At 34.6% G+C, this 18,975-nt stretch overlaps 2 protein-coding genes and 1 long non-coding RNA gene across 14 annotated transcripts; 2 read left to right on the forward strand and 1 right to left on the reverse strand.

The window, feature by feature from the left end:
• Window positions 1-563: 563 nt before the first annotated feature.
• Window positions 564-6,337, forward strand: LOC123889776 (protein TIME FOR COFFEE-like). 3 transcript variants are annotated; one of them, XM_045940993.1, is made up of 13 exons: window positions 593-906; window positions 991-1,308; window positions 1,441-1,580; window positions 1,717-1,876; window positions 2,009-2,282; window positions 2,384-2,444; window positions 2,530-2,625; window positions 2,706-2,943; window positions 3,048-3,114; window positions 3,215-3,302; window positions 3,453-3,839; window positions 3,957-5,456; window positions 5,500-5,678. In XM_045940993.1, the coding sequence occupies exons 1-13, from the start codon at window positions 819-821 to the stop codon at window positions 5,530-5,532; spliced, it is 3,450 nt and encodes a 1,149-aa protein (XP_045796949.1). In that variant the 5' UTR covers window positions 593-818; the 3' UTR covers window positions 5,533-5,678. The 3 variants fall into 3 exon arrangements, with proteins under 3 accessions (XP_045795560.1, XP_045796949.1, XP_045796213.1); XM_045939604.1 differs by having other exon boundaries at window positions 564-906; window positions 3,957-6,337; XM_045940257.1 differs by having other exon boundaries at window positions 595-906; window positions 2,709-2,943; window positions 3,957-6,337.
• A 3,170-nt stretch (window positions 6,338-9,507) lies between these two features.
• LOC123897082 lies at window positions 9,508-12,709 on the reverse strand. Of its 10 annotated transcripts, none has more exons than XR_006804792.1 (5): window positions 12,388-12,709; window positions 11,913-11,994; window positions 11,693-11,795; window positions 10,402-11,463; window positions 9,508-9,855 (listed from the first exon to the last, which is right to left on the reverse strand). It is a non-coding gene; the product is annotated as an uncharacterized LOC123897082 (long non-coding RNA). The 10 variants fall into 10 exon arrangements; XR_006804821.1 differs by having other exon boundaries at window positions 11,654-11,795; XR_006804793.1 differs by adding an exon at window positions 12,105-12,150 and having other exon boundaries at window positions 10,402-11,795.
• A 412-nt stretch (window positions 12,710-13,121) lies between these two features.
• LOC123902958 (COMPASS-like H3K4 histone methylase component WDR5B) lies at window positions 13,122-15,401 on the forward strand. The gene is made up of 2 exons (XM_045952801.1): window positions 13,122-13,951; window positions 14,941-15,401. The coding sequence occupies exons 1-2, from the start codon at window positions 13,292-13,294 to the stop codon at window positions 15,229-15,231; spliced, it is 951 nt and encodes a 316-aa protein (XP_045808757.1). The 5' UTR covers window positions 13,122-13,291; the 3' UTR covers window positions 15,232-15,401.
• Window positions 15,402-18,975: the final 3,574 nt, after the last annotated feature.

Consider the following 18,975-nt stretch of genomic DNA (forward strand, 5'->3'; position numbering starts at 1 on the left):
TTTAATAAAAAAAATTCTTAGAAAATTAATTTTATCATTTGTTTATTGACGTAATCATTTTTTTACCACCAGTTAAATCTGGTTTGAGGGTCAGTTCCGACATCAAGTGGTTGTCTCCTTTTGATCACAATTGCGTGTGATATAATCGTGGTCCTTCCTACTAAGTTCAACGTCAATCACCATTAAACCAACTAACGATTAATTAATCAATTTTTTATTAAAAAAAAAGTAATTTTATCATAAAAATTTATATACTTAATATTTTTTTAATAAAGTGTCCAACCTCTTATCGAAAAAAAAAAATATTCAAACCTTACACGCCACCATCTTTAATTTTTTAATGGAGAATACTTATTAGGGTGCTGTTAACATGTGCATATAGGGCACATGTTAAGGTTTCTATAATTAGAAATTTGCATTTAATATTATAAACGAATTTAATGCTTAAAAGATATAATACACATGTTTCAAGAAAATATTTCTATATTTGTATTCTTAACATGTGTCTTAGGTGCACATGTTAACATTTGCCTACTTATTAAAAAAGCGAAGATCAGATTATCATTAAATACAATCATGCATTTAATAATTCCCCCCATGAATAAAGCAAACGTAATCAAACTAAAATAAAAAGGCCACAATCAGAATGAGAGAGACACAGAACAAGTGCCGTAGTACTCCTTTCACAAAGCCTCTGTCTCATCCCTACCAAATTAAACAACCACCGTAGACGGTGATTTTCCGGTAACAAACCGCCATTTCTATCGGAAACTAATTCGCACTGATTTTGATTACATGAGAGAAGAATTCAGAATCTCATGGATAAAACTAGAAGATCATCCATAGCTTCAATCAATGGATTTCTCAAACGAAAACATCGAAATATTACTCTCAGAGATTCTTCCGGTATGTATTTGAACGATTCTCTTCTGTTTTCTCTTTACGTCTATTTGTGGTTTTTTATACAGATAAATTTTTCATCTCTGACAGAGGAAGAAACAGTGGAGTTGAAGGAAGTACCGAGTAAGAGAGGAAGGAATCACGATAGAGATTCGTTGAATAGGAGTAAGAGGAGAAGAAGCTCTCACTCTTACGGAGACGAAGGAGAACGAAGCACTGAAGAGAGGTTCGGAAATGAACTGGACGATCATGCTCGAGATGCTGGTTTATCGCGGATCTGTTTGCCAAATACGACGTCGTTTGTCTCCGATCAAAATCATCGCCGGAAATTTACGCCGGCTAAATCTCCGCCGTTGAAGAGAACCGACGAGATGATCGGTGTCGTAGTTCCAAGGAAGGCTCGTTCAGGTTGATATAATTCAAATGCGGTTTTTCGTATATTTCATTGTTTTTCTTTTTTCACTCTATTCAACTTTGTTTTTTTTTTTTTTCTCAGTAGACTGAGTTTTATACTTTTATTGTGTTTGTGTTTTTCCGCAGCTTCAGTGAAAAGGACGCAAGAAAGTTGGATCTCCGGCGGCGGCGGGGAGAAGCAGATTTTCCGGGTGAATTCCCCAGGGAGACGAAGCATTGAGCCGTCGGCGTCGCCTTCTAAGAGTGTTTCTGTTCAGCAGAATATGGTCTGCTCAAGTTTTTTTTTTGTTTTTTTAATATGTTTGAATTAGAACTTTTTTCAATGTTTGAATTAGAACTTTATTTAACATGTTTGAATTTGAAGGACTGAATTTTCAATTTTCATTTGTATGTTATTTGCAGAAAGCGACTGGTGAAGTTGGGAAGACATCGGAATTGTCTTCATCAGAGATGGAGATTGAGATAGCAGAGCTTCTGTACGGTTTGAGGACTTCCAAGAACCATGACTCTTCATCACAAAAAGTTGAACCAACCATTAATCATAACACCTCTACAGATGCTGGTGAGTTTGAATTTTTGGAGTTTTTCTCGTTATTCTTTGTTTGTTTGTTTGTTTGTTTGTTTATATCTGTGTGTGTGTGTGTGTGTGTGTTTTGACCGATTTTAAATTTTCAATGGCATTTTTTATCACCAGAAAAGAATAAATCGAAAGACTGCAATTCAACTGAAGAGTTGGCTAGAGTTCAGGGTGAGAAACCTGCGGGTGTGGGCAGTCATCATGGTAATGCTACTTGTCATGAAAAGGGATCATCAGAGGTTCCTAAAGAGGACATTGGCGAAGACAAAGTGAATTCCGGTGCTGGATTTGGTGGTGATTCAGCAGATGGTAGGCCTTTATCCACCACATGGGGGTTGCAATCATGTTCCAATTTGGAAGCTGATAAACAGGATTCTGCATCTACTAGAGAGTGAGCACCAATGAATAATAATTTTTATTGTATTGCTCTTGAATACACTTATATTGGATAGCTGATCTAAGACCTTATTTTCCTGGGTTTCAATTTATTAGGATGTCTATTGTTCCGGAAGATAAAACCCAGAGAGTAGGCAAGTTTGACATTGATTTGATGGTGAGGATCCTTCTTATTCACATTCCAATTACATTTCCCTTTGTTTTTTACTGTCAAATAGCTGAAGAGTGCCTTTTTCTAACAGGCTCCTCCTCCTACGATGTTGTCCCCAAAAGGGAATGACTTGTCACGGGGTAATTTGACATCAGAAATAAAAAAATTGGCTCCGGACTTAGAAATGGTGAGTAGGTTTGACTATAAATCTTGCATTTTTTTTACTGTCCCGTTTTTCTGTATTCCAACTTAGAACTTCTGATGCAGAAGAGCAAAGCTAGTATCAAGGTTGAAGACAAGGTGGAAATGCTAGTCACAGTAGAGAAAGTTCCTGAAGAAATTGAAGACACGGCCAAGATGGCCGTGTTTAAGGATAAGTTGGATGTGCTAAAACATTATTTGGAGATGCCAAACAATGACATAAAGATAAACAATAAATTAGAAGAGCAGGATAGGTATAAGGAACAACCTACTGCATTGTCAAATCCCAAAATGGAGAAAATTGGTAAGTTTTTCAATTTTGATTTTAATAATACAGGATGAGTGACAACTCTGATTTTGATATTTGTTGATTGTGTAGAAGTCTCTTATGTTTCTTTCCTTATTCAGATCATTCCAGTTCAGCGCCTCTATCAGCAGTTGTATCAGGACCGCCAAGCAGTCTCTCTCCTATTGGGTATTAGATCGTCATATTTTGAAGAATATGCTTTTTCTTCATTCTTAACCTCTCTAAACTTACCTAATAATGTTCATATCTTTAATGTGACTTTGCTCAGGTCAATGATTATGATTGGCAGATACACGCCGCCCTTGCAGACAGCTGTGAAGACAAGTAAAACTACAGGATCATCAACAACCACACAGGTATTATAATTTCTCGCAATTTTGTTCTTCTACCTGTGATCATCTGAGTCCTTTATTCTCGCTAGTACCAATAATCTGATATACTAGTATCCTACACCTATCTACATGTAACAGTATGGTTAATAATTCCTTCATAATTCAAACATGCAGCATGTGGATTTTGCTCTCTCTGAATCACAACCGAAGAGATGTGCAACCCATTATCGCATTGCTCGTAACATCCTACACCAGAAGTTCACAAAGATGAACCCCCTCTTGCCAGCAATTATTGGCTCTGGTTCACTTTGTGCCACAAAAACCAACAATGTCAACTGTCTTATCTCAGCAGAAAGTATGGTCGTTAACAAGCAATCTCAGAAACACTTGCCGAGTTCTGACCAGAGTTCTGACCAAAATGGTACACAAGAGAAAGGGTTGGCTGCCACAGGTGATCATAATCTCACTGCAACTAAAGGTTCTAATTATGTCAATCCAGTACATAAGATGCAGTTTGTGCTACAACAGGGTCCACAGCCCGGATCAACTGGGAATCTAGTGGTATGGTCTTATCATTTTATTGCTTCTATACAGTTGAAAAATAAGGTGTTAATATCCATTTTACATATGCTCAGATGGGTCTTTTTCTAAAGTAATGTGCTATAATTTTGAATGCAGCATGGTCCTGCTTTCCTATTTTCTCAAGCATCAGTTGCAGCAGCTACTAATCAGGCAGGAGGTGTGAATTCTCCTAACAATGCATCCTCATATAATAGGTCCCAGAGTTCAGTTGCCGGATCTCCTTGTACCTCCTCAACTTTGCCAGCTGCTGCTACTGCAATGAGCTTTAGCTACCCTCAATTTTCAGCCAATAATTCTCCTTATGCGACAATAGTTCACAATAACGGGTATTCGTTCCCCATTTCAACTAATTCTCTTGGAGCAACTGCAGCAATCAGAGGTGCAAGCTCTGCACAAACAACACATATACTCGGTGGGCCTTTGCACTCTTCTCAAATATTCCATCCTCTTCAGCATCCACAACAGCACCCACATTTACTCGGTGTGCAACCAAGTTATCTTACTGCACAGACATCAAGTAGTTCATCTTCTCATATGCAGTCGCATGGTGCGCAACTAAATGGTAATAATATCTTGAACTCCACATCTGCGGAACGACAGTCACAAAAGCAACAGACTCTACAGTCACGCCCTCACAAGCAAGAGACTGAGGTGAATGAAAAGAATGTAACATCTGTTGCTAATTTAACATCTTACCCCCTAAAGAATTTGCAAGGGCAGAACTACACAATTCCAGTTCAGCCAGTGAACTTTTCTTTCAAGCCATGTGCAACATCCGATATTGTTGGTGGCAACAGTGGAAACTTTGGTGACAAGCAGCAACAGGTTTCAAAGGGTGGAGTTGAAGTTGTACCATCTCAAGCATTTGCAGTATCATTTGCTTCATTTAATGGAACCAATCTTCCTTCAAACCTTAACTTCTCATCCATGAAACAGAACCCACTGGTAATTCAAAGCCTTCCTGATGTTGCACGGCAAGGATATCAAACCGCAAGTGCACCTCATAATGTTCAGCAGAAGACTTGTTCAATTACTGTAGAAAAGAGAGGAGGGAATTCCTCCCACCAAGATGATGAAAAGAAAACCACTCATGGTAAGTCGTCAACTAATGGGCCAACCACCCTTGTTTTTGATAATTCGTCAAAGAATATTAACTTTGTGCTATCTCATTCAAATGGATGTTGGCCTAGTCACTCCGTTGCTTCAACTGTGATAACAACCATGCCTTTTTCCAGTAATACTTCAAGTTCTCAACAGTCATCCCAATTGCTTCAGCTTCAGAAACAACATGGTGTGCAACAGCATCAACATTCCACGGCTAATCGAAATAAAGCTTCATCCACCAATACCGCTTCTGCCACAAAGTTTGCAAACAACGTCCCCGTTTTGTTACAAAGTCATTCTCAATGCAAAAGTTCTAACCAAACTTCTCATTCTAAGATTACGGGAAGAACCACAGGTTCTCATGTTCATCACACATCTAGTATAACATCCAAGACTCCAACCACCAAAAATGTTTCGGAGAAAGGAAGGTTTTCACAGGGTCATATGCAAATTTCTTTTGGGGGAGATTACACAACTTCTCTGCCACCTGAAGTGCAACATCAACTCAATAACAGCCAGCATTTGTGTACAAAAGCTGCAGGACCTCCATTTAATGGGGGAAACTTGAAGCCAAATTCGGAAGGTTGGAAAATCGATTCGTCAGCGAACATTTCACAGTTGCAACAACCTGAGAATTCTTCTGCTGGGAGTAGCCAAAAATCTTCCCCAGTTTGTGGGAGAAATGTTCCATCAATATTAAGCTCAGGTCTCAGCCATCTATCTGAGCTGAATTAATAGAAATCAAATTGTATCCTGTAACAAGGCAGTATAAATTGTCTCCAATTCCACGCATAATCTTTTGTAATCAGAATATTCTTGAGGTTGTTGTTGCTACTGCTTCATGTTCAAACTGCAGTTGTTGGGTATGTTACCGTCCTTGTGGTGGTTCTCCACATTCATCAAGGTCACATGTAAATTTGAAGGAAAAAGTCCATGTAGCTTATATCACACACTCATGGAAGGTACACAGGTTTTCTCATAGCAGCCAGGTCCTAGAGTTTCACTTGTCGTTCTTTTACTTAGGTAGCAATGACAATGTGGGGTACACTCGATTGAAATTTAATGAGGTGATAGGACCGACGTATGATACCACAGTTGCTTGCTGGTGGGAATTGACAGAAACGGTGGATAATGAAAGGAAGTTGGAATCTATTGGGCCTGAAATTTTGAAAAAGTAGGGACCTCTCGTTATAATGTCATATTTCTTGGTTGGTTAGCTTCTTGTAAGCTTCAACATTATAGTGGGGTCTAATTAATTTAACATAGAAAAGGTATTCTATTAATATGTATATATGATTTTTTTTTTTGTCTCCCACATGAGATGTACTTACTATATTAATTCATTAATGAAAAAGCTGCAATTATTTCTTTCATTTTTACTTCTCCTACAAGCACAATTATGTGAATGTCTGGTTCATTTCTTTGCTTTTTGCTTTCATGTTGCATGATTCTTTATTTAACGCAATCTCAATATCCTGAAAGCATAGTTCACTGTTTACGGGCAGTTTAATTTCAATGTTATACAGATGTCTCAACTTTTAGTTTTCTATGGGTATTTTTGGATTTTTCTGTTTAGTTGTTCTTATCAGCTGTCACTTTTTTCGGGGGTTAAGTTCATTTGTAGCTTAACTTTTTTTTATGAAAGGCAAGAACAAACAAGTAAAAAGCTTTAGAAAAGCCACCAGAGTTACATCAGTGAGTAGAGAAAGATGAATACAATTAGGGGAATTAATCCATGAGCTACTTTGATTGGCTTCTTGGAAGACATGCTTTCAATGTATAATTCCTCCCTGGTCCTTTTAGTGCTTGCAAATGAGCATCGAAACAACCACCATTCAGAAGATGAAATTTTAACAAAAATTTCTGGATACCACAGCCTCAAGCTATAGGCAAGCCATGAAGAATACCCTGAAGTTCACTTGTTGATATTGACAGTCTAACTCGGCAGCGCAGATGGAATTTAATCTGGAGTTTTCAAGTTCTGACGCTGGTTAAGAATTTTCTGAGGTGTGAACTGTCGTAAATTACGCTGACAACAACAAACAAGCAGCAAAAGAGTTGCTTGCGTGATGACAAGTGTTTGTTGTAATCAGGAGGTTAAAATAACTGGCATAGTTTCTTCAAATGTTCCAAGGTAGACGGGCAACATTGGTTATATGGATTGCTGAATAATCTATCGGAATCTTCTGATAGTTTTGAGCACCTCATTTTCCATTCTTTCAAGGCTTTGAAAATTTCCTTCATCACACTTGTGTAGCTATGTTATTGTAGAGAGTTTTTGGAGATGTTGTAATATGAAATTGTGGGAGATTGTTGATGTGAGCAGCAACAATGCATTGTGGTGGAAACCATCCACATAAAGGTTCAAATGCAACTAAACAATGACGCTTCTTTCTCTACTGAACAAAATCCTATTGGCAATTTGGCATGAGAATGTTTGTGGGAGATGATAATGGAAATTTTGTTAAGACATACATAATGCTTCTCTTCTTTGTGTTCAGTGGAAGAATGTGAAGCTTGCGATTTTTTTACTCAGATTCTAAACGAGTTGTTGATAGTTTTTACAATGACAATATGGATGTATACAAGCAGGGACGTCTATAGAAATTTTGGGGCTTAAGACAAAAAAAAAATTAATTTTTTTTGATATTATACGTACATTATTAATTTTTTATATTTATCTTCCAACCTTTTGAACTGCAAAGTCACTTATCAAAGTTTTATACTCAAAACTCAATAAATTCTAACATTTCATTTTCAATAGATAAGATGGTTAATTTGTTCGATCTATCTTGTAACATTGTTGATATCATGTATCGTAAGTAATTTTAATTTTGAAAATTTTGGGAGAGAAGAAGTTGATGCTTTGATGAATTGAGAGAGAAGAGTAAATTTAATTTAAGAGAGAATGTGCGTGAAAATTGAAAAGTTAGAGTAATGAAAATTTAGTTAAAAATAAGAAGATAAATTTATGGTGAGTGTGGATAATAGACATAGTCATGGAGGCTTAAAAAGAACAATAATTTACTAATATTAAAGAAAAAATATATTTTTTGGTGAAGGCTTGAGCCCCCATTTGCTATAGCGTGCATCCGTCCTTACAATCATGTCTACAAGTCACGTGCTATATTAGTTAATTGTAGATAGGGACGAAACTCCATATGGATTGGACAACCACCCCATTAAAATAAATAACAGGGGAAATTACAGTTACACCCTTACTATATGCTTCATCTGATGCCTTTTATAAGAGACAATTCACCTTTCTAGATTCATTGAATAATTTGTGTATCTAGACTATATATATCAAGAAATGTGAATTGTCTCTTATAAAATGACCGAAGCGAGTACTAATCAATTACAAAAAACTTAAAAACCCTACCTTCTCAACAATTATCTTCTCTCTCTCTCTATTGAGAGTCTCAACCTCGACGGCGCCTCAAACTTATGTCTTTATTATACCGCCTTGGCCACAAACTCATCTCTCTGTCACACCTCATTTCCGCGCTGGTGGTCAACAAGTTCTCTCTCATGTCTCACCTCATTGTGCCTTCCAACTCTTCTCTCTTACTGTAGACCTTAATCATCGACTCACTTCAAGTTCGACAACAGATTATCTTCTTGATTTGATGTATTGTGTGGTTGGTTGTTGATTTCTTGTGAGCTTATTAATTTATGAATTCTGATTGCGAGGTTGATTTATTGTGAGATAATTGATTTCTAATTTTTATTTATTTATTGTGATGTTGGTTGTTGATTTACGAATTCAGATTTTGATCGTTGAATTCTTGATATGTTGACATTGTTGTTGTGGTTTTGTTATTTTATTGTTATTGTTGAATATTTATTTCTTGATTTTTTGTTGTTCTTGATTTGTTAGGTTTTTAGAATGTTGATTTCTTGATTTATTTCTACAAGTATAAGTTCATAGACATTTATTGATGATTTCAAGGTCTGTTCAACGTTTAATGCATCATTTGAACTTGAAATGTTTTAATGACCAAGTATGACTTATTTTTTTACAAAAGAGGACCGAACCTCAATTGTTTGTTTGCATGCTTGTATATTAATTATTTTAATACTTATTTTCATAGTTTAGATTTTATACATATGCACTAGTGGAAAAAACACTTTTTAAATCGGTTCCTGGAGGCTTTTTAAATCGGTTCAACAACCGATTTAAAATCGATCGATTTAGTAAGTTTTTTTGTTTTAAATCAGTTGTCAATCCGATTTAAAAAAAGTTTTTAAATCGGGTAGCACGATTTATTTAGTTTTATTTAAATCGGTTAGACCAATTTAAAAAAATTCAAAAAATCTGTTACCTTTTTAAATCGGGTGTACCCGATTTAAAATATCAAATTTAAATCGGTTTAACTAACTCAGTAACTTATTTTAAGTCAGTTCAACCGATTTAAAAACATATACTATTTCTTTCTTTTTTAATCCCAGATTCTCCTACAATATTGCGCGCCCCGCGCGCGCGCGCGCACACACACACACACACACACATATATATATATACACACCACCAAATTATAAATAAATCGAAACTTCATCACTACCTTCAATAAAAAATATCATAAAACCAAATATCATACCACCAAATTGTACTTAAATTAAGTTACAAAATATTCATGAAATACTATTCCGAAAGTACCATCGGATCTAAATATCTCCTACTAAAACTAAACAATCTTATGCTCCAAACAAAAGCACAAACAAGCCTAAGCAAAGCTACACAATCTTAGACTACTACCAAAACACGCCTAACCAAATTAAATCTAAACAATCTTAGGCTACTTCATATAAATTCAAGAATCGAATTTGCTAAACTTTCTTGAACATTCGAAACTTCGTCCTCGTGAAATGGTGTTGAATCTCCAAATACCTAAATAAATATTAAATAATATTAGAATATTGTATCATCATTAAAGAACACAATTAACTAGCCCATACATTGCACGTGTCAAAGTACAGACTATACCAAGTGAAAACACATAATTTAAAGAACAAGTGAAACCAAATGATTTCTATTCTATTACTAAACTGCAAGTAATACAAATTAAAAGCACATAATTCTAATAACAAGTGAAAGCATGTGATTTTTATTCCAATACCATATGAATGGCATGCACAAAATTAATCTAGAACTAACAAACAGATTTTGGTGAATTTTGCTTAGTAGATTGTGTATTAACCAAACTGATTTTGTTGGTTAAATCTATTAGCATCCTTAGTAGATTGGTGTATTAACCAATACAAATTATGCTGGTTTTTTCTAGTAAAGGTTTTAATTATGAACACATTAAAAACTAATCCATTAATTTCACATTGCAGTTATGTTCACATAGATCTGTTTCAATTTCATAATTTTAATCAAATCGATAAAGCAGAACCACAAGTCAATTTTAGTTTCATAGATCAGAATACTTACAATCAATCTTACAGCCTTTGCCCTTTTTCATCTTTCAGAGCAAGTTTCAACGTTTGACGTTCACGCAACAGTCCTTTTCCCTTTTTCATCTACCCAATAAACTTCTACATGCATCAACTCTATTCAAGGGATTCAAATCTAAATTAAATACCAAAGGTAATCAGTCCAGTTACTCCTGCAGAGGAAAATAATAAATAATAAAGTAATGGCTTTAACTCCACTCCTCTACCAACCAAATATCCCATGAAGTACATCAATTGAATCCTCAGTAAGTTTATGCTGTCACCTGCAACCTATTCTCATTTAAACAAAAGAAGAAAAGTTGTTGCATAAGCATGCCTATAATACACCACAAACCAAACAAAAGATAAACGATAAGAAAAATTAGGAAGTTTTCATAGGACCACTGTACCTTTCCACCACCCTTCATCAAAATCAAACACACAGTTCAACATTGTAGGGAAAAAAAAAAGGTAAAAAGGACAATTACTAATTTAGAAGGTTTGGTCACATACTATAATATTTACAATTGATGCTTAAGAGTCAGGGATATGCAATTCCACATAATCAACAAAGTCACCTAAAATGTGTACACAAGAATGCAACGTGTACCATTTCTTCCAATTCAGCTAAGTCACTTTCAAATTAGATCTTTATCTACTATTTGATTTAATCTTCCCTCTAGATGTAGCTTCTTAACGTTAATTTAAACTGATTCAAGTTATCACATATGCTTAACTAAAACCTCTAACATTAAAATCAACACAAGAAAAAGAACATAACTTACTTACCCTATAGCCCATGGAGGTATAGAGGAATTGGAAGTACTAGCCAGCCAATTTTATAGCAGTTAATGGACATTGACAGATGAAAGGTTTTGCAGAATCCTTAGAAAAAGTGGACTAAAACAATTGTCCTATATACTCATGTACTTTCAAGTTCTTCAGAAATCGTAAATAAACAATAGCATTATAACTGAGTAGTGTCTGATTGTGTGTCAATGACAAAGATGTCATAGAAGAGGTTGAAGGTATGGATCAAAAGCAAAGAATTGAAACCAACCTAAGGTATAAAATAACAAGAATTATGCACTGATTACCATTTAACATTAGAACATAAAAGATTCATTCTTAACCAATATTCCATATCTCAAATAAAAAATAGTAGTTTTCTGATGCTAGTTCAATCAAAATATGTGAGCAAAAGAATTATAATAAAAGTTAAAAACCAGTACTTTGAGCTAAAATACTACCACTCCGAAGTAATGAATCGGGAGGAATGAGAGAAACACCTGATACGAGACTAGTAATCCGACTCATCTGCAGCTGCCGTACCCCAAAACCAGAAAATTCTACTACAGAACAGCAACCCACAAACCAAAACAAAACACAAACCTGCACCAGTTCAACAAACTTGAACTACAACATCAGCTAAACCCAAAATAGGTCTAAGCAAACCTTAAAACACTGTAAATTATCGAAAAATCCAGTTCCAATTCAGCAGAAAATTACCTTATCATACAACTTAAAGGATATAACTATTGTTAATGGTTAAAACCTCATTCATTTGTTGTCCCCTTTATTTGTTCAGTAGCTACAAAACAACATAAACAAAACAATAAGAATTGTCAAATAAGAATCCAACCAAATCAACAAAAATTGGATAAAATCACCTCTCAAGTTTCATTTTTTCTTCACATATACAATCTTAAGATTGAATCATTTGATTAGAGAGCAATCAACAATAAATCTGCACTAAGCATTAGACATATTTTCAAATTAGCATCAGTTTAACATGAATTAGAGGTTCTATGAATGAACTTCAACTGTCAAATTAACAAGAAAGAAAGGGGAAATAAACCATAGATCCGAACACAACAGAAGCAATTATAGGTTTCAAGGATGAAAATCGACTTTAGATCTTAGGAAAAAACAAAAGAAAATAGCATAACACAATTTCGTAGGGTTCGAGGATAAAATAGCGAACCTGAGAAGTGAGATGCCACAACGGAAGAGAAGGCTGTAAGAAGATAACGGTGAGGGACGATATAGAGATTGTGTGTGGTGACTGGTTCTCACTTGTGATGTGAAAAACGAACGCCGGGGCTGTTGCAAAAAGGGAAAAAGGTCATGAATGGTAAGAGGCTATAGGGGAAAATAGAGTCTCGATGCCTAATCAAGGAGGAGAAGATGGAGGCTTATGGTGGCGGAGATGAAGAGGGAGGCGCTGTAGAGCATCGTGAGGAGGGAGTGTGAAGGAAAAGAGGCACGCTAGGGTTTCAAATTTCAATACAGTTTTTTTCTTTTATTAAAAATTAAAAAAAATATTATAAATTAATAACTAAAGTTTAAATCGTTTAGGCCGATTTAAATTGACTACATCAATTGAGAATTGGTCCCTTATTTACAAAATTGCCACCGCGTTTTGTGTTTAAATCGGCTTTTCTGTACCTGATTTAAAATCCCTGATTTAAAATGTGTATTTTCCACTAGTGATGGTAAGATCAATCAAATCAAACTGTGTGTCAAAAAAAAATCAAATCAAACTGTCTAATATTTATTAAATTTTTTCTTAATTAAATATTTATCTAAATATATATATATATATATATATATTTAGATAAATATTTATATATTTTTTTTGGTGAGTTAAATATATATTATTATAGTGTGAATTATAATACTAGTATACAATAATAATATTTGTTGTTGGAGTTTCTTTAAAATCGGAGAATATAGTAGCCGAAGATAGAGGCAACCCTATATAACACACAAAGTCCTCTGTTTGGACTTCAGAATTTCGGTGGAAATTAGACATTCAATTGAAAAACCAAAGAAAGCAAAAAAAAAAGAAAAAAAGACGAGGGAGACGGAGAAGACGAAGTGAATCAATGGCGACGAGTACGACTAGCAGCAACGGCAACCAACCATTCAAACCGTACCGTCACCTCAAAACCCTAACGGCACACACTCGCGCTGTTTCCTCCGTCAAATTCTCCAACGACGGTAAACTCCTCGCCTCCGGTTCCCTCGACAAAACCCTAATTATTTGGTCCTCCACCACCCTCTCTCTCCTCCACCGTCTCACCGGCCACTCCGAAGGTATCTCCGATATTGCCTGGTCATCCGATTCCCACTACATCTGCTCCGCCTCCGACGACCGTACCCTCCGCATTTGGGACGCCAACAGCGGTGACTGTGTCAAAACTCTCCGTGGCCACACACACGTTGTTTTCTGCGTCAATTTTGATCCTCAGTCCAATTTCATCGTTTCTGGTTCGTTCGATGAAACCGTTAGAGTTTGGGAAGTGAAAACTGGGAAGTGTATTCATGCTATTAAAGCTCATACTATGCCTGTTACCTCCGTTCACTTCAATCGCGACGGTTCTCTCATCGTTTCTGGTAGTCATGATGGTTCTTGTAAGATTTGGGATACAAATTCCGGTGCTCCGTTGAAAACTCTCATTGATGATAAGGTTCCTGCTGTTTCCTTCGCCAAATTCTCCCCTAATGGAAAATTCATACTCGTTGCTACTCTCAATGATACCCTTGTGAGTTTCTTCTCTTTTTTTTCTTTTCTTTCTTTCTTTTCTTCATTATGTTGTTTCTTTCTCATATTTATACTACTACAGTTTCATAATCAATCATGCTCATAGTTATTTTTGTTGTTTAAGGGGTTTTGAAATTTTATGTATGTTTTACCTTTTTTGGCTTAGTTTGTGATTTTTAGTTCAGGTAGATTGCAGAAATTTAGAATTTTTTTGGAATGTGCTTACAAAGTGAAAAATAACTGAGATTAATTATTAGTGTACCGGCATGTTTTGAATGGAATTCATGGAAGTATTTAGATAAGGAATCGATTGATATGATGTTTTCATTAACAACTTAATTAAGCTCTTGATGTAGAAGTGCTTTTGTGTAAGTTCTTTCTTCAATTGAATAGAGAATTAGGGTAAGTTATTCATAAGTTATTCTCATAAGTTATTCTCATAGAGAATTAGGGTAAGTTATTCTCACAAGTTTTTATGGGCGCTGGATATTTCACAAGTTATTCTCATAATCTCTTCCAAAAGTACATGCCAGTGTTATTGCATAATGTAAGCTTGAAAATTTTATTTGAGGGGTAAATTTTGTTTAGTGTAAATATAGTTACACATCTAATTTGATAATAAGATAGTTTTGGCATAGTTGTTTGGCATTATTCACTTTTGCATTATTTTAGAGTTTATTTGCTTAAAAAATATAGAAAAAAGGCCAAATGAAAACTTACTAATTCAAACTCGGAAGCAAGTATATGAAACCTGAGTGTAAATCTAAAGGATCTCTTTCAAACATGTATATGTAATCACTACGAGTTTTGTGGTCCTTATGTGGATTGAAACATCGGAAAATATGATCTGTTTGAGGTTTTGTTGCGGTTAATGTGATGGTTTTCTCTATTTTTGTTGTTTAATTTTTAGTGGCTAATGTAGTGTTAGTTTGGTTGATTGCTGGCGGTTTTCTTTGATAATTTTCTTGAATATGAAATTCCTTGGTGCAGAAATTATGGAACTATGCTGCTGGGAGGTTTTTGAAAATGTATTCGGGACATGTGAATAGAGTGTACTGCATAACTTCCACATTTTCTGTAACAAATGGGAAATACATTGTCAGTGGTTCAGAAGATCGTTGTGTGTATTTGTGGGATCTTCAAGGGAAAAACATGATTCAAAAACTCGAAGGTCATACAGATACGGTTATATCTGTTACATGCCATCCAATAGAGAACAAAATTGCTTCTGCTGGCCTTGATGCTGATAAAACTGTGAGGATTTGGGTACAGGATTCTTGAATAATAGCAAAAATGTCTCGAGTTTTTAAGAGTTGAATGCTCTCTTTTTAGAGTCCGATGCATTATAGGGATGCGAATATCATATGGTGATGTAAAAGTTCGCCGTGATAGAGCAATTGTTATTAGACTATACATTAATAATTAGATTATTTGCAATTTTGGGTCTATAATTATGATTTTAGAAAATTTGAAGTTATGGACATTGCATTCGGATGGTCTGTCAGACCCAAAGATCTGCAAAAGCTGAGGTTAAAAATGAATTCAAGAAGTCTTTTGTTTTGAGGGTTGTTGTAGTGGCATGAAATAAAACCAGTGACAAAAATAATAGCTAACAGATCCAAATTTATTCAAATTAATGAAAACTATGAACATTTCCCTTTCCCTCAACTATTTATGTGCCTAACTTCTACTTTTGCCCCTGAATCTAAGTTTCGAAAAATAAAATTATGCCCGCGTTTTAGAATGGTAAAAAAATTTCGGAATTTTTGACCAGGAACAAAAGCGTAATATTGGGGAGAGAAAATTTCAAAACTATTGGCTAAGGAAGGACCATATAGTGATTAAAATTAGAAATGTATGGAGGACTGCATTACAAGTAACAACAAAGTTTCCAGGTGCTTTGTAGTTTTCATGTCTACTTTCAAATAAATATTAAATATAACAAATAAAAATGAAGAGTGTATCTTTACAATGAATAAAAAGTCATATTGATAATTAAGGAATTATTATGTATGATTTATTAATATTAAAATTTAAATTTTCAAAATTGAATTTTATAATTGGTTGGTGATGTTATGAATGTAAATGGTAGTCTTGTTGGTGATTGATATGTATGACTTCAAGAGTCATATTTGTTTTTGTACTATGATATTGGTACGAAGTTTTTATTACCGTTAGCGATGATTAATCTTTGTCGGAGAACCTGTGGGACACACAAGGTGGAATATTCCCTTCCAACCGAATTTTCTCCATACACATAAGTAAGGAATCGAACCCCTGACCAGATGTTTAAGGGGACCAAAATCCTTACGACTTGGAGGAATTCATTGTTTGGTCTTCAATAGTGATATTTAATATATGAAAATTGTGATAAACAAATTTTATACTCCCTCCGGTCCTATATATAAGGAACGGTTTGACAAAAACACACAGACTAAGGAGGCCTATTTTTTATTATTATTAAATATTCTAAAATGTCATGTTTAATTCCAAAAATAACATTGGTGTCTTAATTGATTGTTGTCTCTTGTAATTATCAATATACACAAAAATTTTGATTTCATTTTAAACTAACAATCTCTCGTTATCATGGAATGTTCTTGGATGCGACACAGAATAACGAACTGTTGCAGGCTGAGCTTCATGAAGCTCAGAATCAGATCGCTGCACTGCAAGCATTTATTTAAGAATAAAATGGAGTGATCAACCAGCTTCAGCATGACATATTGGCGATTCAAGATGAACATTGATCGTGTTGACCAGGAGGGTGCGACTTCGCCGGCGTTTACGGTGGTTGAGAGCGTTGAGACCCCTGTTGAAGCGGAGGGGGGTTGTGTACCTGCAGGCACTCCGACGCTCAAGTCAGTTTGTGTTTGTGAAGGTTTTCTTAGCTAAATAATGCGTACCTTGCAAATGAAGTGGAGTCACATATATATAGCCCCCAGCGCTGGGCCAAGACCCTTGACGGCATTAATGGCCATCAAGTGGCTGCCGGAAAACGGCTTGAGGGCCTTGATGTGCAGTAAATGCTCATCATTCCGGTTTACGGCCGTTACGATACGTAAGAGTATCAGACCGTTGGAGTCTTGCTCGGATCGTGTTTGTTCGACACCCTCTGATGCTCGAGCTCGATGCTCGGCCCAGAACAAACATGTTGTTGATCAAGTTGGAAATCAAGCTAAAGTTCAACAACTTAATGCCCAGATTCAGCATCAAGCTCAAAGGATTCATGATTTAGAGGAACAACTTGGTTGAAGTTATTTGAGCGCAACCTTAAGCAAATCATATTGATAGCAATTAAACAGTTATATAAGTTTATTAAAAATTAATATTATAATATTAATAAATCATACATATTCCTTCATTTACATGTATTAAATATTTTTTGAAAAAGGTAATATATTAAACATTAAATATGATTTGTTAAATTAGTTGTTTAACCGGTCATCCATGCCTTTTTTTGGACGCCAACCTACATCATATATATATTGGATAACCCAAACTACATCATATTTATAGCAATTAAACAAACATAAAATATAGTATATTGATGTATACAAATAATGAATGTGAGAAAATTTTCCAATGCATCTAACTTTGTTAGTCTTGCTTAGAGCTGAGAATAGGCTAGACCGAGCTAGGCTTTGTCAAACCTAAGTCTGACCTGTCAAAAAAAGAAGGTCCGAGCCTGGTTTGTGGCCTATCATATGCTTATATTTTAGGCCTAAGTCTGGCATTTTGAAAGTCTATGTGACTTGTTAGTCTGTTTAAAAGTCTATTTCACATAAACATATTTAAATAAAATAATTATATTTATTTTTAAATATACTTATGAACTAATAAACCAATGTCCTTTTGATATTTAACATGATATTTTAGAGACTTTGACTATATATGTTATCACATTTCAACTCTAGTTTATAACAATACATTTATATATGTGAAAAACTAATGTAGATTAATAAACTTAAACTACTGAAAAAGTTAATAAATTTATAATTTAATCGAAGTACAAATTTTAATATATAAATAATAATAGTAATAAAAATATTATTCATATTGACTTAAATAGGCCGACCTAGGTTAAAAGGCTTTTTTAATGGCCTGCAGCCTGACCTATTTAACTAATTCGCTTATAAAAAAATATTGGTCTGCTCTATTTAAATAAATAAGTTGGTCTGATCTGAACCTATGCAGGCTAAACCTTAAGGCCATGTAGGCCGCCTAGCATATTCCCACCTCTGGTCTTGCTCTTGCTTCACCATTTTGTTTTACAAGAAACTTCTCTTTTAACTAATCGATTTGTCTCAATTACTCTTCTTTTTCTATTTCAGTGTTAAAAATATGTTTAGAAAAGGTATATATCCATTTCATTTTTTCTGTTAAAATTTCATCTAACAATTAATTTATAAATTTAATAAAACTTCTTTAAAATCTGTCATTGGAAGCAATTTTTACCAGCATTTAACACTTGTTTAGTCTAAATATACATGTTAAATTTATAACGTTAAATTTCTTTCTTAGAAACAACTTGCTTTGAAATTGTTTCATCTATGTAATTGTCAAACTCATGTTCACATGTTCTACTTCATTTCTTAAATATAAAAAAAGTCACATGTATTTAATTTAAATTTCAATCAAATACAAATGACTCTGTAATTATATTTAAGATCAAATGAATAACTGTTTAGAGAGCATGCAATTGATCAATTTGATGATTGATATTTCCATTTTTTCATGTGTTACTCATAAATCATTAAAATGACCATGATACACTCTGAAAAAGTGGATTGATTATATAAATTATGTAATAATATTTAGTAATCTATGTGTTTATCGTATTTTAGTAATTTTGGATAGCCATATAAAATTGTGAGTGTCCAATGCCATTCTCGAAATATGTTAGAATTGGTGGATTACTTTAATATTAATCATGACAAAAATTGTCACCAATGAAATGGTTTTCAAAACACAACTTAATTTTTGAACACTCCTCTTATGACATCCAAATTGTACTTAACGTGG

Source organism: Trifolium pratense, linkage group LG1, assembly GCF_020283565.1.
Source record: "Trifolium pratense cultivar HEN17-A07 linkage group LG1, ARS_RC_1.1, whole genome shotgun sequence".
Lineage (NCBI taxonomy): Eukaryota > Viridiplantae > Streptophyta > Magnoliopsida > Fabales > Fabaceae > Trifolium > Trifolium pratense.